Raw genomic sequence first — 21,642 nt, forward strand, 5'->3', positions numbered from 1 at the left:
AATTAAAGATTTCCACCATTACTATACAATGATGTATTGTTGAATAATACAGAAGATAAAGAGTTTAAAAAAATAATCGCATATTAAATCGCAATCGCAATATTGGTTAAAAAAATCGCAATTAGATTTTTTTCCAAAATCGTTCAGCCCTACTTCTCACTATCCTTTTCTTCACTCACTCTCCTTCCTGATTGTTTCAGACACACGCTCGCGCACACACGGACGCACACACACACACACACACACTTACTCACTCGCTCCATACGCTCATCTTCTCTCTGTCTACCTGCACCTGTTAGTAGGGCTGAACGAATTTGGAAAATAATGTAATTGCGATTTTTTTTTTTTTTTTTTTTTTTTTTTTTTTTTTTTTTCAATATTGCGATATTTTTTTTTTTTTTAAAGCTTTTTATCTTCTGTATTATTCAACAAAGATATGCAGTAAATCATTGTATAATAATGACCAACACAATATTATATAGTTTTAACATAACCTTTAAAATTCTTTCCTGAAGTTTGAAATAATTAGATTATGCATTAATTGATATGAATGACATTTTAATTAATGACTTCAATCACAGTAAACATATATTAACTAACAAAATCACGCAAACTAAAGTGCATATTGCAGAAATATAAAAACAAATCTTTAGCTTTTTAGAACCACATTCAGTACAACATGTGGATAACACTGCCTGTGAACTTAAATACACAATATTTAAATAACTAAATAAAAATATAAAATATATATTGTCTCGAGTCACAAAAGTGCAGGAAAATAAATCTGTCTGTACCTCTTTGAAAATATTTAGGTAAATCAAAGTTAAACCTCAACATAATATAAAAGTGAACTATACTTAAATCTTAAAAGAAAAAGAAATACTGTCTGACATTAATATAAATAATAATCTTAATTATCTCTCCAGTCAGTAACAGCAACAAACCAAACAGACTGAAGTGCACAATGATTATGGCACTGCCAGCCATAGTGATCCTACTCGTTCTTAGCAGCTCGAAGGTTTTTTGCTAGGAAAACCAGCATATCCACCTTTGCTGTTTTTAAGGACGAGCGAGTGCAAGTCACTATATTCCCTCCAGTTCTAAACAAACGCTCTGAGGGGGCACTTGTGGCTGGTACACAAAGGTACTTGCGGGCTGTCTTGCTCAGTCGTGGAAAGTTGATCTTGTGCACTTTCCACCAGGCCAAGGGATCGTCCTCTCCATCAATGAATGGGGTCAGCAGGTAACCGTTAAACTCTGCCTCTGTGACATCTTCAAGTTGCACAGGCAGAGCAGAAGAGGCCGCACTGGTTTTGAAAAGGCTGCCCAGAGATTTCTTTGCTTTTTCCCCAGAGGGCTGTACACTTTGAGGCTCCTGAACGGTTTCAGTACGAGATCTCTTCTCCTGTTAGATGTGGAGAAATCACATTAGTTTTGCCGTTGAATTACATATAAATATGTATGTTTGTGTAAGTATCATATTCAAGGATATTATTATTAACCTGGTTATATGTACGTCTCGCTGATTCTAGCATTTCTGTCTTCAGTCGGGTCTTAATGGCAGGGATGTTGTCTGCACTGATGTACTGCGTTTTGAATCTAGGGTCTATGAATGACGCAAGATCCAAAAGCTCCTGGGTGTATGGGTCACTATATTTGTCATTGAGGTATGCCAGGACCTTGGTTTTAATCGACTTAGTCAGCTCAGTGTCTTCAGAATCTTCAGCCAGGACTGATGTGGCCAGAAGTTGTAGAACTGGTTTGAGGTAAGAGATGCTCACATACTCCTCTCCAGAAAGTGCGTCTGTAAATTCAAGTAGAGGATGCAGTGCCTTGTGAATGGACTCCAACACTTCAATATCCTGCCAGGTTGGGATGAGTGAGCGTGCATATCGGTCACTTGATAATACATTGGATATGGCTTTTGCCTGTTCCAGTACTCTGGCAATCATCTTTTCTTTTAAACCCCATCTTGTTGGGCACTCCGTTATGAGGGTGTGCTCAGGAAGTTTGAGCTCCCTCTGTGCCTCAGTCATTGCTGCCTTTGTCTTCCAACTGTGGGAGAAGTGCCCCACCAGCTTCCTGCACAGCCCTAATGCTCTTGACACTCTGTCATCTTTGATTGCATTTTCTGAAATAAAAATAAAATAAAGTGTAATTTATAAAATTTTAATTTATGGTTTAATCAATGGTAAATCAATTTTAAAACAAGGCTATTACCATTACTCACATTCTATCTCTCACTCTAAAAACAGTCACACACACACACACACACACACACACACACTCTCTCTCTCTCTCTCTCTCTCTCTCTCTCTCTCTCTCTCTCTCTCACTCTAAAAATACAATCAGTCTCTCTCTCACACACACACACACACTCACACTCTCTCTAACACACACACACACACACACACACACACACACACACACACACACAAGATACAAACTTACCGATAGCAAGATGTAATCTGTGCCCGAAGCACTGGAGCCTCGTCCATTCATTAAGCTGTGCTGCCTTCACCATATTTGAAGCGTTGTCCGTCGTAATGCAGACAAGGTTCTCTTCATGGAGATCCCAGCTGGCAAGCCCCTCTCTTAGGCCGGCAGCAATATTTTCCCCTGTGTGGTCATCCGGGAAGTAGGCCGTTTGAAGGCAGCGAGCTTTGAGGTCGAAGTCTTCATTAATAAAATGCACCGTAAGACTCTGATAGGGCTCCGCTGTACGGCTTGACCACATATCAGTTGTAGCAGCAAAAAACTCCATTGTTTTTAACTCTGCTGCGACTCTTTGTTTGCATTTTTTGTGCAGCTCCGGTATGGCAACCTGGCTAAAATATGTGCGGGAGGGCATGCTGTATCGCTTATCTAGTGTTTTATTAAAGCTGTGAACCCAGGCTTGGTCACCGTGCTGAGTGGCATCATATCTTTTGCGACAAATTCAGTTACTGCATGAGTAATTTCCAGGTGCCGTTTTGAAGTGCGCTCATATGGAGTTACACTTTCAAACATTTCGTTCAGTGATGCCTGTCATCGGGTGGTATTTGGCACACTAGTGTTCGGTTTTTTGGCCATGTAACTGTCATACAGGGCATTGTGGTGTTTTTTTAAGTGCTGAACCAAGTTAGTAGTGTTGCCCCGTGAGGTAGCAACATTAGCAAGGCAGCTTTTGCACAATGCCTGTCGCTGCGCAGCATCGTCCCACACAATTGACGTGCTATTTCTCTTTGACACTAAACTTTCCTCTGTGTCAGGTTCTGTTGAGGCTGATGCCATTGTATAACGAGTCAAAGAGCGTAGCGTGCGAAGTGTATGCTTCCTTTGCAGACTCGTGCATGTCACGTGACCAGACTGAAATCGCAGCCTTTGCGGTTCAAAAATCGTGTTTTATTAAATCGCGATATTATCACAAATGCACTTAATCGTTCAGCCCTACCTGTTAGTCATCGCAATCAGCGCCTCGCTGCCTTGCGATGACACCTGTTCCCACTTTTGTTTGAGTGCTTACCCTTTATCTAGTGTTTGTTCATGCTGCCTCTTGTTGGATCATTGTTTCATGTCATGCGTTACGACTGCTGCTTTTTTCATGTCTGATTAGCTTTGGAAGTTCTCACCTTGTCTTGTTTGTCTGATACAGCCTTGCGCCTAAGTTTTGTCTGACTTCAGCATTTGCTGGAAGAGTACCTTCGCGGTCCTCTGTACCTGACTGTGATTAATTCTCTAGAACTGCCTCCACCTCTACGGGTGTCCCTATCTCTCACCTCTTCAAGACAGGATCATCTCAGCTGCCTTCTGAGTTTGCTTCTCCAGTTCTGTGTGCCTTAACGACAGACTGCCTTGTTTATATTCTCATTAAAGACTGTTGTTATCCTGTCAACCTCTGCTCTTGGATCCATTCTTTATACTCCATGACATTTGGGGGTAAAATATGTGTTTTTTTGGCATGGTTGCCTACTAAAATTCGCATTCCTGGGGCTAAATATCACATAATTGGGATCGCTTCAACCCGCGGACATGAAAAACAGCCCGCGGCAACAGTGATGAAGTAGCCCAATTCCACGGGAACACCGCGGACTTGGCAACACTGCCGCTGCCTCGCTAGCGTTGCTGAGAAAGATGAGGCGTATACAGGGACGTAAGACCTGGCTCTGTTGTGGCTCTCAGCATGTGGAAAAGCAAACGGTTCTTAGAAGGCTCCTCAGTCGAACCAACTATGAACTGGGACTAGCTCTGGCTCTGAATTAGCTCTAGCACTGCCTTGGTGGAAAAGGGGTAAGAGAGCCGCGCGCACCCTGAAGGCAGACCTCTTTCACCTGCGTCCTCACAAAGCTTTGTCATTTGTCATTTGCCCTGCCAGTTTGAACATTAAAGCGAGTTTAGACCATCAGATGTGTATTATGTTGAACTAATGCCTGATATATTGTGACAAACGAGCACTCAGACAGAAGCTCGCACATCACGTGAAGATTGCGCGCAGAGAGGAGCGCAGAAACGCAGTGTCAACGTCGTCCTGTGACTAAAGTAAAGTCACTAAAGTAGCTTAGAAACTCAACCGTTATAGCATATATTTTAATACCTTTGAAGTAAGTACAAACCACAGCTTCATAATGAATAGAGACAGTATGAGTAATTCACACACACCATCACTCTCTCATTAATGCATTCAGATGTAATGTAGGCCTACTGTGTTAATTTATCTGTATCTGATGTACAACAAACATAAATCTGCCCCATAGACAATAACTGCTGAAAGAGAACCGTTTCCTTCAAGTGTTTTAAAATCACAAAGAAACGCACTTTTTCATTAGAAAAAAAAAATTCCACCTTTTAATAGTAGAAAATATTTACAGTACAAACCTTATCAGGAACTTACTCAAAAACCTTACGAGGGCAAAAAATGAAAAAAAGCAAAAACAAAGCAAAATAATCGTTCATTAATTGTAATCAAGGTAAAATGTTCAATTAATCAAGGTTTTTATTTTTGGTCAAAACGTTACAGCCCTACTACTAGGTACTTAAATTTAATTAATAAAAACAACCATATTATTTTTTTCTATGAATTTCATTTCTATGAAAATATTTCCCACAAATTATGTGCTGTGTATTTTCTGATAATCAAATGAAGACATTAGACATTCATTTAATTTATCTTTTAATTTAATTAAACTTTTTTTGTCAAACAAAGTGCTGCACAACTGAGCTTTATACAGTTAAAATTAAAACAGAAAATAAAGTTTTGATTATTATTATTATTATTACATTTGTGTTAGTATTATTAATTGAGACGTATCTAAATTCTACTGTACAACAGTGATGTATTTGTCAAGATAAACCAGACTTTTATTTTGACGTGTTGCCGTTCCTTTGAGTTTCTGTGTTTATGATATGACGGTAGTTTTTCTCAAATGACACGGTAAAATGCTCATAAAGTGACTCTCAAAGGCTCTGGAGATGACGTTTGTGCGTTCATGTCCTCATATGAGACGGCAGAGATGGAAACACGCAACCGTCATAGTGGTAGTGAGCGCGACAGTGAGCGAGTGAGTAAAAATTCAGCGTAAACCGCGCTTCTACGGCATTCATTCGCACAAAGACACGCAGGATTCGTATTTAAATAGTCTTTTTGCGGTTTAATATTCACAGACACTAGTCTATATCACCAGATGCGTTCTCAGGTACCGAAATTTGGTATCGATTTATTAAATGTGAATCGGTACTCTGTAGTACCGACGTAATTCGGTCAGTGCCCTTAAAAGAACAGAGTTCGGTATCCAACCCTACTTACAAAGCATGTAGAGGTCTGTAATTTGTATCATATGTACACTTCAACTGTGAGAGACGTAATCTAAAACAAAAATCCAAAAAATCACATTGTATGATTTTTAAAATAATTAATTTGCATTTTATTGCATGACAAGTATTTGATCACCTACCAACCAGTAAGAATTCCGGCTCTCACAGACCTGTTAGTTTTTCTTTAAGAAGCCCTCCTGTTCTCCACTCATTATCTGTATTAACTGCACCTGTTTGAACTCGTTACCTGTATATAAGACACCTGTCCACACACTCAATCAAACTGACTCCAACCTCTCCAAAATGGCCAAGACCAGAGAGCTGTGTAAGGACATCAGGGATAAAACTGTAGACCTGCACAAGGCTGGGATGGGCTACAGGACAATGGGCTACAGGACAATAGGCAAGCAGGAACTACACGGCAGGACCTGGTCAATGACCTGAAGAGAGCTGGGACCACAGACTCAACGAAAACCGTTAGTAACACACCACGCCGTCATGGGTTAAAATCCTGCAGCGGACGCAAGGTCCCCCTGCTCAAGCCAGCACATGTCCAGGCCCATCTGAAGTTTGCCAATGACCATCTGGATGATCCAGAGGAGGAATGGGAGAAGGTCATGTGGTCTGATGAGACAAAAATAGAGCTTTTTGGTCTAAACTCCACTCGCTGTGTTAGGAGGAAGAAGAAGGATGAGTACAACCCCAAGAACACCATCCCAACCATGAAGCATGGAGGTGGAAGCATCATTCTTTGGGGATGCTTTTCTGCAAACGGGACAGGACGACTACACCGTATTGAGGGGAGGATGGATGGGACCATGTATCGCGAGATCTTGTCCAACAACCTCCTTCCCTCAGGAAGAGCATTGAAGATGGGTCGTGACTGGGTCTTCCAGCATGATAATGACCCCAAACACACAGCCAGGGCAACTAAGGAGTTGGCTCCGTAAGAAGCATCTCAAGGTCCTGGAGTGGCCTAGCCCCAATAGAAAATCTTTGGAGGGAGCTGAAAGTCCGTTTAGCCAAGCGACAGCCCCGAAACCTGAATGATCTGGAGAAGGGCTTTAAGGAGGAGTGGGGCAAAATCCCTGCTGCAGTGTGTCCAAACCTGGTCAAGAACTACAGGAAACGTATGATCTCTGTAATTGCAAACAAATGTTTCCGTACCAAATATTAAGTTCTGCTTTTCAGATGTATCAAATACTTATGTTATGCAACAAAATGCAAATTAATTACTTTAAAATCATACAATGTGATTTTTCTGGATTTTTGTTTTAGATTCCGTCACTCACAGTTGAAGAGTACCTATGATAAAAATTACAGACTTCTACATGCACCGATTGCAATTTTCTTGGCTGATTCCGTCCGATAAAAAACAACTAAAAAACATGAATTTACATCAGCGTGATTTAAAAATACCTACAATGACAGAAACCATCTTTGGGAAAAAAAATATTTAAAGTGTAATTTGATTGTTTAGTTTGTCTCGCGTTCCATTAGAATACATGGAGGGGGCATGGTTTATGAACTATACTGGACCAACCACCTGGGGGCGATCGAGACACTTTGGCTTCACTTTTCAGGACTTTTGATCAATTCATCTAAAATTTGACACATTCTGTGACCGCGTTATACAGTAAATTCCGTTTTTATGACTGGATTCCATCTGTGTTTTCGACTTGGTATATAGATCAGTGGTGCACGTGTTTTTGTTGTGAACTCGAAACCTGCGGGGATTAGTAAAATTATGCTTGTGTGTCACTTTGCCGTCGGAGAGAAGTGGAGCCCCCTAAGGGACATGGTGGTGGAAAAAGTTTATGATGGGAGGAAAAATATTTTTCAAATCTCTTTGCGTTCCCTCGCAAAACTTGCTGTGAGTACACTTACTGTTTAATGTCCCGCTGGGAGTGTTTTTTCAAACAGCTCAGTACAGTAACAATGGAACGGTCATAGAGTTTTATTTTGAACTTAGACTTAAGTTTAAAGAAATACGATCAGTGCTTAGTTCAAGGAGTTCAGTAAAGTTGGCATACACCGATTTGAACTTCCTGGATCAATAACTTGTGAGCTAAACACAAATGACACACATTTAACGTTAACATAAGCTACAACCTAATTTTCCTCAAAACAAGCCTTATAATATGAACAGATCTCTGAGCAGGCGGCTGAGAGAAGTCCGAAGGGACCAACTGCAAAGTGCAAAACCCGTCAACTTAAAAAAAAAAAGTCAACTTCAATATTACACACTGTAGTGTCACCTAATCCAGTTTACACATCAGTAGACTCATACTGATCATACTTTAACACAATGATTTTTTTTATTATGAAAAAATATTCAATAACTTCACTGTAATGCATTGGACTGTTGCCAAATTCAGTTCACATATCACTGCTCTGCTGCTGGTTATACTATAACACTCAGTTTGGCAAGTAATAGCACATCAAAATAACAAGTATAAAAATAACAAATAAAACTAATAGCGAATTAGTAGGCTAGTATTTATAGAATAGTATTTATTTTTTACACAAATTATGTTGGTACCCAGCTAACATACTACAGTAGTTGCAACCATAGCTTTTGCATGATAATTGCTTTCTGATTTTGATGACATTTACGCTGTATAACAGTGAAGTTATTGAATATTTTTCATAATAAAAAAATCATAAAAATTATGCAAAAGAACATTTGATCAAACTAAGTGTTACAGTATGACCAGTAGGAGACCATTGATGTGTAAACTGGATTAGGTGACACTACAGTGTGTAAAATTGAATATTGTTGAATATTAATTGTCATCAACTAAGCCAGAGGCAACAGTTTCATAAGTAATAAAAATGACTAGTTAAAACCTTACACCTGCTTGTCTTAATCACAGAGACAAGAACGTTACTGACAGGATCAAAAGCCAGACTTGCAAACTAAGTGTGCCAAAGAGGAGGATGAGGAGGTGAGCACGGTTGGATACATGCAGACCACCCTGGTTGACCTCTGTTGCTTCACAGAGCTGGTGAGAAGTACACAGATAGCTTGATAATATACTGTAATGTTAAATCAAAGGATGTGGAAAAAATACATTAGCTTAAAATTCATTAGCATGTTTCAGGAATTGAAAAAGATAAATACTGTGTTAACCTTAATTATTTTTAATGCATTCAACAGCAAATAGTAATCCATAAATAGTAACTCATTATTTTCTCAGCCCAAATATGTTTTTATTGTAGGACTGTTTTTTTTTTTGCCTGTCCATGTGCCAATAATGCGTCGTCATTGGTTGCTGGTTGGTGCTTGTGGCTGGGTGCTACTCATCCTTATGTTCGCCAGCAAGTTCATCAACTTCAGCTTCAGAATACCAGGTGGTATGTGTTTATCACATTGTCAGAATTTCTGTGTGGAGAGATTGGTTTCTACCTAAAGTGTCTACCTATGCTGTATTTGTCATTTAAAAAGTCCCACAACATGTATTTTATATTCACTGGCCATAAGGTGCTCCGTTTCCCCTGAATACATTTTCAGACTTTGCGGGGAGGACAGACATGTTTGTTTGGACCATGCCGTCTGTTACGACAAAATTACCGTCTGTCCAGTGGCCAGACAAGGGAGCATCACAGCCTTATATATTGGTGAGAGTTTGTCCATGTACAATGGGTTCACTTATTTGCTTTATTCAAAAACAACTTAAACTGTTAAGAGTTATATATTATCTGTTTTTGGGTGTCATGTATATGTGCATGTGTGTTTATTGTGTTGTGGCTATTAGTCCTCAGTTAGTCCCTCTGTAGTGGAGCCCATAGACTGGCAGTCAGTGAATGAGAAGCGTTTGGAGCTGTTATCAACTGTTTGCAGAAATTCATCTCTTTGGAACCTCACCCACACAAATGTGCGCAAGTTTGTCTTGGACCGCATTTTTGTGTGTGACAAGCACAAGATTCTCTTCTGTCAGACACCCAAAGTTGGAAACACACAATGGAAGAAGGTTCTAATTGTCCTCAATGGTGAGAAATGTTTTCAGGTTAACTAACTTGTACATTTGATAAATCTAAAATAAACCAAATTAGACCTGAAAAATTGCCCTAGTTCAGCATCCTATTTTAGGCATATTGGAAAAGCTGTATATCTTTCTTGAACTTAAAACATTTTTTGTGTGTTTCAGGAAAGTTCTCAACGGTTGAAGCTATACCAGAGAACTTGGTTCATGACCATGAAAGAAATGGCTTACCTCGCCTGTCCTCTATGACTGATACAGAAATCCATCAAAGGTTTACATAAGTTCACTATAAAGTTTACAAAAAAATCTTGTGTAATAAATGTTACTAAACAGGGCTCAACAATCATCATTATTGTTGATAGCTGTCAAGTCATGTTAGTAGTTTATATTTCAATATTTTCAATGGGCTTGCCAAAAAATAATGATCAATTAAATTTTTTAGCTAATTAAAAAAAATAAAAATATTTTAATGCTAAGTTTTCATTACAAAGTTTTGTTCATTTAAACTTATTTTTATTGTTTACGAACAAGTTGGAAATTTTACAGCTATAATGTTATAACGTAACTCCTCAATTCTTACTGATGCGTCCAACTAGCATGAAGCTCTCGGTTTCTTACACTGGCTCCAGACCAGTGGGCCATCTATATTGTTGAGTCTTGCTAAACTATACTAAACTAATAAAAACAATCTTGAGACATGGTACAAAACAAATTACAGGTCTGCAAACCTAAACTGTATGTACATATAAATGAATTACCTAAATTTTTGTGCAATCTGCTGCATTTGTATTCTTTTTCTCAATATGCACTGCCAGATAGGACATTTAAAGTAAAAACTTGATTCAGTGTTTGCTGAAGAGGGCCCTGGCTACAGACTGTAGTAAAGTGACAGTGTAGTTCGGTGATTTCCGCATGTGCAGAAAAATTGTAAATTATATTACAATTATCAATAAAATATACATGATTATGGTAACGCATTGCTGCCACATACATATTATTTTTTTCACTCAATTATGTCGTAACGAGATGTTATGTCGTAAAAAAGACATCTTTTCTCGTAATAACGAGATCTTATTTCATAAAAACAAAAATTCTCGTAATAACGAGATCTTATATTTTCTCCAAATAAGGACGTGTTGTACAGTGATGTCTGCAAAATATGCCTGTATCCACATTAGAGAATTCATATACCGTAACCCATGTGCATTTGTCACACTTCCATGTCTGAAAAGCAGAAGCAAGCTCAGCGTAAAATAGGCTCTTCCGCTGCCTGTATCAGTGGCAATGCCCATAGCATGAAAGTATTGTAATTTATTGATGTAGCCTGCAGTTCATAACAGCCACGGGTAACAGGTGCCATGGACCGCTCATATTCGCATCAGTGGCATAACTTTAACCTAGAAATCACGGACCCCGGTGCACAAATATAATAACTATCTATAAAAGGCCTACTGTAATATATTGTATGTTATACTGTAATACCATAGACTGTAAAAAAAATATGGACGTAGTGTCCGTGACGTCACCCATAGGATTCTGATGAGCCGTTCTGAAGCGCAAAGTATGGACGAGATGGCCGTTGCCATCTTGGCAGCGCGTCACTCCCGGATAACAGAAAATGGGCAAAAAGGCGGGACGTGGGCGGAGCTTAAGTGACTCGATGACTAACAGACAGCAGATAAATGGCTATCCACCTGTCACTCGAAGTGGCCACGCCCTTAATTATGCAGAACTTTAATGCTTTATATAATGTAAACGAATGACTTAACAAAGGGCTCAATGAGATTCTGCTCCCTTCTGGAGCCTGTCCCTAGCGGCCAGTCGATGAATTGCAATTTAAGGCACTTCCGTATTGGCTTCAAGAGAAACTGCAGGAGGTTGCCGCTTAAATTAAAAATAATTAAAAATATAAAAAAATTGTATTTTAATTTTGATCAAGGTTTCATCTAATTTCCTGTATATTTAATTAATAAGAAGCAAACCAAGAACGCCAGGAATGGATTGACGTGCGTAACGAACCCACTGGCCATGTTTCCACTTTGAGTAGCCTGAGGCTGAAATAGCGTCTTTCTGTTTTTAATAAATTTTTTTAATATCTGTCTTAATTACAGTAGGCCTATTATAGATAGTTATTATATTCGTGGCTGCACCGGGGTCCATCATTACTAGGTTAAAGTTACGCGCTAATCATTAGTGATCCATGGCACCTGCTACCCATGGCTGTTAAGAACTGTAGGCTACTTCAATAAATTACAACATATTTGTGCTATGGGCACTGCCACTGTTACAGGCAGCGGATGAACCTATTTTACGCTGAGCTTGCTTCTGCTTTTCAAACAAGTGTGACAAAGGCATGGGCTAAATACGTTCTCTAATGTGGATACAGACATATACACACACATCACTATACAACACCTTATTAGGAGAAAATACATGTCGTTTTAACGACATAAGATCTGGTTATTACGAGAAAATTGACGTTTTTACGACATATCTCGTTACAACTAGAAAAGATGTCGTTAAAACGACATAACATCGCGTTATTACGACATAATTGAGTGAAAAAAAGATGTATCTGGCAGCAATGCGTCACTGTACATTATCAATAGTGCTGGGCGACCCGAATTACTTTTTACCTGAACCGATGTGTATAAATATTTTTTTTTTAAAGAAAAGCCCGACCCGAGACAGACCCGATAAAGGTAGTCCTGAATCTGACCTGACCAGACAGCATTTATTTTCGAACCCGACTGTACCGAACATAAACGGCATTGACGTGTGCATAGCCTGCATCCATGCAGTAAGTCAGGAAAAATCCTGGTGTCCTGCTGACTTATTTGGCCTCTGTTCCATTATTTTCATTTATTTATTTACTTATTTATTATTTATTTTAATTCCTGCCCGATGGATACAGGTTAATTATGAGTTCGGCTTTCAATTGTACTTGGTTTTGCTAGTGTCTGCAACGCTATTTACCTCATCTCTACGGTGAAGGCCTTCTACACACAAAAAAGAAAAGCCCTGCATGAACACACAACGTAAGCGAGTGGCTTTTTCTTATGGATCTCATGGCTATAAAGTGGATTTCTGTGTGCGAGGTTACAAACATTTGTTCCTTTACTTCTTGTTTGTCAAAAATGCACTTATCATGAAATGGCAAGTAAGCGCTGCAGTGCTGATATGTCAATCACTCATCACTGTAACCTCATTATGTTCTGTAACTTTTGACGTAATGTTATTTACCTGACCATAAGTCAAGTCACCTTTTATTTATATAGCGCTTTTTACAATACAGATTGTTTCAAAGCAGCTTTACAGTGATAACAGGAAACTAATGCAACAAAGTTTGTTTTGGCTGTATAGCAGCAGTAGTTATTACTTTATTTTATTTTATTTATACAGCAGTTCTGGAGAAAACTGTCAAACTCATGTCATCGTCCAGCTCAGTTCAGTTCTCATACAATGGTGTCAATGCAGGCAGATCAATAATATTGTTAAATATTAAGTGTCCCCAACTAAGCAAGCCAGAGGCGACAGTGGCAAGGAACCCAAACTCCATCAGGTGACAGAATGGAGAAAAAAACCTTGTAGAGTCCATTGCATGTAGAAGTGCGGCTTCAGAGAGCAGAACTTAGAAAAACTCAGATAATAACGCTGTCATAGAATTGTTTCAAATAATAACATTTTGTTAAATGCCTGACATAGTTTAAAAGAATTTGGGTCTTCTCGGGTCCATTCGAAAGAAGCACATTTATTTTAAATTACCCGAGGCCACTAATACCGAACCCGACCTGTGTCCGAGGCACTCGTCGAAGTTTTGGACCCAAACCCGCTCAGGTCTCAGGTTGGACCTCGGGTTTTCGTGGACCAGTCAAGACCTCTAGAGACAGGACAAAGAACTGAACCAAACAGGGAGTATATCACTTAGAAAAAAAGGCACAAAAGCTAACACTGGGCTAGTACCCCTTTAAAAAGTTTGTAATATTTACTATTTAGGTACTAATATGTATACTTTTGGTGAAATATGTAAATTTTGAGGCTCGTTTCCACCGAGCGGTACGGTTCAGTAAGTAGTTTTTGCTGTTTTCCATCGTCAGAAGTTGTGAATGGTACCCTAATTCCGAACTGTACCATACCACTTGGCTCAAACAAAGCGTGTCGTCTTGTGACAACAGCCACATACCAAGAAAGAACAGGATCTGCTGTATGTTGTGCCATTACTGTCACTTTTTTTTCACGCTAGAATGTCGCTCGCTACACCACGCCTATCATAAGCGTACTGTTGTTGGTGGAAATGCAAGCCGGATCAGGGTTACAGTCCCGAATCGTACTGTACTGTACTGTACCGTACCGCGGAAACGAGGTACAAAGGTATACCTTTTGAAAGGGCACTGCCCCCAGTGACAGCTTTTGTACCTTTTTTCTGAGTGTATACAAGACCAAACAAGGAACTAATGAGTTAATTAACGAACAATAGGTGAACTTAATGAAACTGACAGACTAGAAACTAGGTCACAGGCAAGGAGGGATAAACCAAAAAACAACGAAACAAAGCATAATCCTGACAATGTGAAGTTATTTGAATTACACTTTTCACAATACACATCGTTTCAAAGCAGCATAATGTTAATGTTTATATCTGTCCATATCCAACCAACCAGTAAATTATGCATATAAATGACAGGGATAACATTTTGATCATATAACCCACCCCCAAGCAACAGATGCCATTTTTATTTCATTTGATTTGGATATCCATTTGCTCATTGATCACCATCACAGAGTAAGTCTGGGATTACATAAAGAGTCAGAAGCAACTGAAATTGTTTAAATCCATAGAAGACTTGGCAAATTCTCTGAAATGCTTAGCTGGCTGCTCAGTAGGACCTGTTTGTCCACATAAAAGTTTTGCATTCTCATAATATCATCAAGCTATTGTATTCCTTGCTGGTGGTGTAGATGAAAATAGATATAATTCTCCTGAGATATGAAGAGTGAATTGATAATTCAGGATGGTTTCAGACCATACAGTACTGAATTTAGTAAAGCTTTTTGCTTCTATGGCGTTGCTAACTGGTAGGACCTTCTTAAAATGATGGCAACTAGTGGATAATCACAAAAATGTTTAATGGTTTCAGTAATGCAATTTGCATATTACGGTTGTTAAACAGAAAAAGTACAACTACTTAAAATGACAAACATCTGCAAGCCTCACCTCTGTAACCTTGTTGAACACAGCAGGTGAAATATGGAAGGAGGACCTTTAGGATGAAGGTTGACTTTGGTATTGCATGAGTTTTAGAAATGTTTTATAAATTACATTTACATTGCTCTGAAAAATTACATACAAATTTTGAATTTATTACATGAAACTCTTCCATCTCTCAGGACATATGTTAGATACATATTTTTATTTCTGTTTTTATCATTTTAATACATAGTTTATTATTATTATTATAAAATGTATTGAGTAATGGTATGAGTACATTCTCTCTGATTAATTTAATGTATCATTTAAGATTTTTTATATATTGCTGTTTTCACAACTTAGCAATTAAAATTGTTGCTTGCTTTGTTAAGATACTGTTGTCCTGAAATTGTGTTATTTTTTGTTTCACAGATTGAATTCCTATTTTAAGTTTTTTATTGTCAGAGACCCATTTGAGCGCCTCATATCTGCTTTCAAGGACAAGTTTGTGAAGAACCCAAGATTTGAACCCTGGTACAAACATGACATTGCCCCAGCTATCATTCGCAAATATCGCAAAAGTCACCATGATGATAGTGAAAGTGTGGGTCTTCAGTTTGAAGACTTTGTTCGGTACTTAGGTGACAAGCCAGGACGACAGCACTTGGACAGGCAGTTTGGTGATCACATTATTCACTGGCTGACATATGCTGAGCTGTGTGCTCCTTGTGATATTTCCTACAATGTCGTGGGACACCATGAGACTTTGGAGCTTGATGCTCCTTATATTCTAAAAGCTGCTGGTATTGCTGACCTGGTATCATACCCCAATATCCCACCAGGGATAACCCGCTACAATCGCACCAAGGTGGAACTCTATTTTACTGGAATCACCCAACGAGATGTTCGTCGCCTCTATGCTCATTACCAGGGAGACTTCAGCCTGTTTGATTACCAGAGACCTGGCTTCTTATTGGACTGATGTAGAGATGTCCTGATATTTTTAGCCTATTTTTATGGATCTCTTGGACTTTTTAGCTTACTGATAAAAATGTGGCTGCCCTACATGGAGTATATATTGTTCTTTTCCACTGATCTGAGACATAATTAGTACTTTACACATAATATAAATGTATTTTACATGATGTTTGGATTTGGCTTGGTCGGGGATCTGCACTAGAGGGTTATTTTGACCATAAATTACTAGGATCCAACAGTGCAACAGTAAAGTGTATCTTTTTGTTTTTAGTTTGTTTTTACTTCTTTTCACTGGTTTTAGAGTCTAATCTTGATGTTAATTTCTGTATTTGCCATATAATTAAGTGCCATAATATTAGTTAGAAAAGATTTATGGATTTCATTAACTGATTTTCAGACATGGTACTATTATATTATTATATTATAAAATCGTATTTAAAAATAAGTTAAAATGTTGACACTTTTTGTACACCTTGCAGGTTTTTTTTTTTATTTAATATTTTTTTAATGGTTTACTTACGGTCTTATTTTCCAAAATAAAGTGTCCTCTCTATCACCTCTCCATTAATAAGAATGTTCATTAATAATAATATTTAGATTGTTCAAACCTTTTTGTATGGTTGTACTGATAGATCCTAAAATAGATTTTAATAGTCTTATAAATTCGGTTTCATTTGGGCCTATAATAGGCCTACATTAGCCTTTATCTTTAAACTAACCTTATATACACTATCAATGTTAGAATCTACTCTTCAAATATGTTTCTATTTTACAAAGCTACCTTTTAAATCAGATTATGACTTGTGGAATAGATCAACGCCCATGATAAAGGTAATTTTTGCTGGCCAAATGTTTATCCTCAGTATGAATATGATCCATAAGAATGCACTGTTGCTGTGGAGAATTTTGTGCTCAATATTTTCATTTGGTAGCATTAGATAAATAAAGCAGTTTCAATGCATTATGATTTGAGATATAGTGATCTTAGAAGAGATTGAACCTTCAAAAATTAATTTTAAAGTATAATTATGAACTTACACTATATTGCCAAAAGTTTTGGGACACCTGTCTTTACATGCACATGAACTTTAATGACATCCCATTCTTAATGTGTAAGGTTTAAATGGCGTTGGCCCACCCTTTGCAGCTATAAGAGCTTCAACTCTTCTGGGAAGGCTTTCCACAAGGTTCAGGAGTGGGCTTCTGGGAATTTTTGACCATTCTTCTAGAAGCGCATTTGTGAGGTCAGGCACTGATGTTGCACGAGAAGGCCTGGCTCACAGTCTCTGCTCTAATACATCCCAAAGGTGCTCTGTCGGGTTGAGGTCAGGACTCTGTGCAGGCCAATCAGGTTACTCCACACCAAACTGGCTCATCCATGTCTTTATGGACCTTGCTTTGTGCTCTGGTGCACAGTCATGTTGGAACAGGAAGGGGCCATCCCCAAACTGTTCCCACAAAGTTGGGAGCATGAAATTGTTCAAAATGTTTTGGTATGCTGAAGCATTAAGAGTTCCTTTCACTGGAACTAAGGGGCCAAGCCCAACACCTGAAAAACAACCCCACACCATAAACCCGCAACCGCCAAACCCAGACTCGTCCATTGGATTGCCAGACAAAGAAGCGTGATTCGTCACTCCAGTGAACACATCTCCACTGCTCTAGAGTCCAGTGGCAGCATGCTTTAAACCACTGCATCCGACGCTTTGCATTGTACTTGGTGATGTAAGACTTGGATGCAGCTGCTAGGCCATGGAAACCCATTCCATGAAGCTCTCTATGTACTGTTCTTGAGCTAATCTGAAGGCCACACACAGTTTGGAGGTCTGTAGCTATTGACTCTGCAGAAAGTTGGTTCATGCGCTGACCCTGCTCTGTGATTTTACGCGGCCTACGAGTTGCTTTTGTGTTTCCAATTGCTTCCATTTTGTTATAATACCACTAACAATTGACTATAGAATATTTAGTAGTGGGTGTCCCAAAACTTTTGGCAATATAGTGTATATCTATCAAAAACGTTCAAAGTTGAACAGGTTCTATAAAAATCCCATGCTTATTTGGCAGTACTTTTTTTTTTTTTTTTAAACCTTTCTTGGTCAAAAGGGTTCATATTAGTATATTAATTGACTGTGGAGATGTATTTTGTAATTATATGACTCCTGTGGTCTTGGAACATGTTGATCATGCACAAGAAGGGCTTGAATAATTACAGACTATGCATTGCATAATTGTTCTCATTCACCTTTTTTGTTTTTCTTTTTTACACTAGACATGATCAAGTAGTGCACATCCTGCTACTCGCACTTCAAACTGTGTAATGGTTTTTGTGCAAGACAGACATTTGGAGACGCAGTGCTACTGCATTGTGTACAACATTTAGACAAAGTGCTAATAACATCAGAGTTTTGTTTCATTCCTCAACGAGTGTGCTGCATTCATAAAGACAGTCACTTGAGACGTAGAACATTCTTAACTCATAAATGCTCAAAATGCTTGTACGGTTTCAGTTTCATCCTTATCTTGTTTCATATATTTGACACATCTGTAATTTTTACAGGTCCACTACAGCCAATTTGTTTCCAACAGGGATTCCCAAGAGTGAGCCCCAGGATAAGAAATCCTCTCGTTTCCATATTTTAAAATGACAAATAAATGCATACTCCGAGAGCGGTTATGTACTGCTCCACAAGTTATGTTTGTTTATAACATCTGGATACTCAATATTGAAAGGGTAAAAGCATTTTTTACACCGTTTATTGTACAGGTTAATATAAATCACTGTTCTAAACTAATGCACTGATACATTGTAGCAAACGAAAGCGCATACAGCCAACAGCTCGCACATCACGTGCAGATTGCAGGCACATGGAAAGATTTAGAAACAATTATCTTTGTTTAAACCATCTGTATACTCAGTATTGATTTGGTGAATGCACGTTTTAAAGAGTTTAATGTAGTTAAAGGGTTAAAGGCCCACCAGGTTAAAAGGTGCATTTTATTTTATTTTCCTTTAAATCACTAGGGCCTGGTTTCACAGACAAGACAAAAATTAAGCCAGGATTAGGCCTTAGTTCAATTAGGGCATTTAAGTAGCTTTTTATAAACGTGCCTTAGAAAAAAGAAAAGAAAAAAAAAACATTACTGGTGTGCATTTTGATACAAAACAATGGCATTGACGTATTTTAAGATATTTCAGTGCGAGTTGCTTTCAGTTAAAACAGCTCAAACATGCCTTTTAGTATGGGACTAGCATAAGCCTTGTTTGTGAAACCGGGGGTTGATCTTTCCTAAATATCCGCTTTTCAAGATGCTCGTGGAAATTTGTCTGATCCTTGACGCGATTGCGGGCAGCAGCACTAAATTGATTCTGGCTAAATTGATCTAATATATATATTATAATATAACATAAATATATATATATATATATTTTTTTTTTTTATATATATATTTTTTTTTATTTGTATTATTACATTTTTTTTATTGTTGTAGGTCGAAATGAAGTAGCAAATGATAATCAATAAAATTGTCTATATTTTGAGGCAAAGTTCTTGTTAATGATTTTCAGTTTTGTTCAAGGTAAATAAAGCAACAGTAACGGAAGAATTTGTAAAAGTATGGGGTAAAAGGCGCCCCTGCTTTTGGGGCTAAAGGTACACTAATTATCATGATAATAAATAGCTGGCTGACTTTATTATGGGATCTCATTTAAAGCTTTCAGATTATCTACTTTTTAAAATAATTGTATTTCTGTATTTTTAATTGAATTATTTTATCAAAATAAACACAAAATACTAAAAAATTTGCTGAAGTGATTGTTTTGAACAACTATTAACTTCGACATTATTAAAAACATTACTTTAGCTAAAGTATTTGTATCAATAATTTTTGCCTTATGCTGGTGAGCATAGCACCTTGCCATCTCATTTAAGATTTTTAAACCAACAAACCACATTTACAACCCCAAATCAGAAAAAGTTGGGACAGTATGGAAAACACAAATAAATAAAAAAAGAAGTGATTTCTAAATTTACTTTGACTTGTATTTCATTGCAGACAATATGAACACAAAATATTTCATGTTTTGTCTGGTCAACTTCATGTCATTTGTAAATATGCATCCTATGTCATATGTAAATATCCACAGATTTGGATATTTCACATTCAACAGTGCATAACATAATTAAAAGATTCAAGGAATCTGGAGGAATTTCTGTGCATAAAGGACAAGGGCGCAAGCCTAAGTTGAACAACCGTGATCTCAGATCCCTCAGGCGGCACTGCATCAAGAATCGTCATTCATCTATAAGCGATATCACCACATGGGCTCAGGACTACTTTGGCAAACCTTTGTCAAGTACTACAATACGTAGTTACATCCACAAATGCCAGTTAAAACTGTACTGTGCCAAAAGAAAGCCCTATGTTAACAGTGTCCAGAAGCGCCGTCGACTTCTCTGGGCTCGGAGGCATCTGGGATGGACCATCACACAGTGGAAACGTGTACTGTGGTCAGATGAATCAGTATTTCAGGTATTTTTTGGGAGGAATGGATGCCGTGTGCTCTGGACCAAAGAAGAAAAGGATCATCCAGACTGTTACCAGCAACAAGTCCAAAAGCCAGGGTCTGTCATGGTATGGGGTTGTGTCAGTGCCCTTGGCAAAGGTAACTTGCACTTCTGTGAAGGCACCATTAATGCTGAAAAGTACATAGAGATTTTGGAGCATAATATGCTGCCTTCAAGAAGACATCTTTTCCAGGGACGTCCATGCATATTTCAACAAGACAAAGCAAAACCACATTCTGCACACATTACAAAGTCCTGGCTGCGGAGGAAGAGGGTACGGGTACTTGACTGGCCTGTCTGCAGTCCCGACCTGTCTCCAATAGAGAATGTGTGGCGCATTTTGAAGCGCAAAATGCGACAACGAAGACCCCGTGCTGTTGCCCACCTTAAGACTTGTTTGCAGGAAGAATGGGACAAAATTACACCTGAAACACTTCATCACTTGGTGTCTTCAGTCCCTAAACGTCTTTTAAGTGTTGTGAAAAGGAATGGCAACATTACAAAGTGGTAAATGCTTCACTGTCCCAACTTTTTTTTTTTAAATGTGTTGCTGGTCTGAATGACAGGAAAGGATGCATATTTACAAATGACATGAAGTTGACCAGACAAAACATGAAATATTTTTTGTTCATATTGTCTGCAATGAAATACAACTCAAAGTAAATTTAGAAATCACTTCTTTTTTTTCTTTTTTTTTGCGTTTTCCATACTGTCCCAACTTTTTCTGATTTGGGGTTGTATTTTCACACAAAATCTCTCTTACTCTAGCAATGTTCAATAAAAACATACATATTTCTCTGCAATCATATCATACATTATGGGTGAAGTAAAAAGCTGATGCATTGATGCATCAAGATGCATGTTGACTATATTCAAGCATTAAAGAGAAAACAGTGTCTTCACTTTTATCTTTTTACACATTCATTTCCCACATATAATTGAATGAGGAAAGGAAAAACAAAAGAAAACAGCAACAACAGACTATCACGTTGACTACTTGAACATACATTTTGCTCTCCTTTCTTTCTGGCCAGCAAATTTCTCAATGACTCTCTGATTAAAGTCAGTCATCTCAGTAGTGTCATGACGTTTGCATTGTTCAGTTAGATATTTGAGGTCTCTTACCCCCGTTGTT

The 21,642-nt window shown here is 38.1% G+C and overlaps 1 protein-coding gene across 5 annotated transcripts in view; it reads left to right on the forward strand.

Moving 5' to 3' along the window:
- chst10 (carbohydrate sulfotransferase 10) overlaps positions 1-16,902 on the forward strand; it is a 29,510-nt gene extending 12,608 nt beyond the window's left edge. The window contains exons 2-7 of one of the 5 annotated variants that reach the window (XM_079813055.1): positions 8,667-8,798; positions 9,013-9,147; positions 9,305-9,411; positions 9,549-9,783; positions 9,942-10,047; positions 15,397-16,902. In XM_079813055.1, the coding sequence (XP_079669181.1) occupies positions 9,048-9,147; positions 9,305-9,411; positions 9,549-9,783; positions 9,942-10,047; positions 15,397-15,946 (1,098 nt within the window). In that variant the 5' untranslated portion in view covers positions 8,667-8,798; positions 9,013-9,047 and the 3' untranslated portion in view covers positions 15,947-16,902. Of the gene's footprint in view, positions 1-8,666; positions 8,799-9,012; positions 9,148-9,274; positions 9,412-9,548; positions 9,784-9,941; positions 10,048-15,396 lie in introns of all 5 variants that reach the window. The other 4 variants (XM_079813054.1, XM_079813058.1, XM_079813057.1 and 1 more) reach the window with 4 other exon arrangements.
- Positions 16,903-21,642: the final 4,740 nt, after the last annotated feature.

This window comes from Gobio gobio, assembly GCF_949357685.1.
Source record: "Gobio gobio genome assembly, chromosome: 3".
Taxonomy (NCBI): Eukaryota; Metazoa; Chordata; class Actinopteri; order Cypriniformes; family Gobionidae; genus Gobio; species Gobio gobio.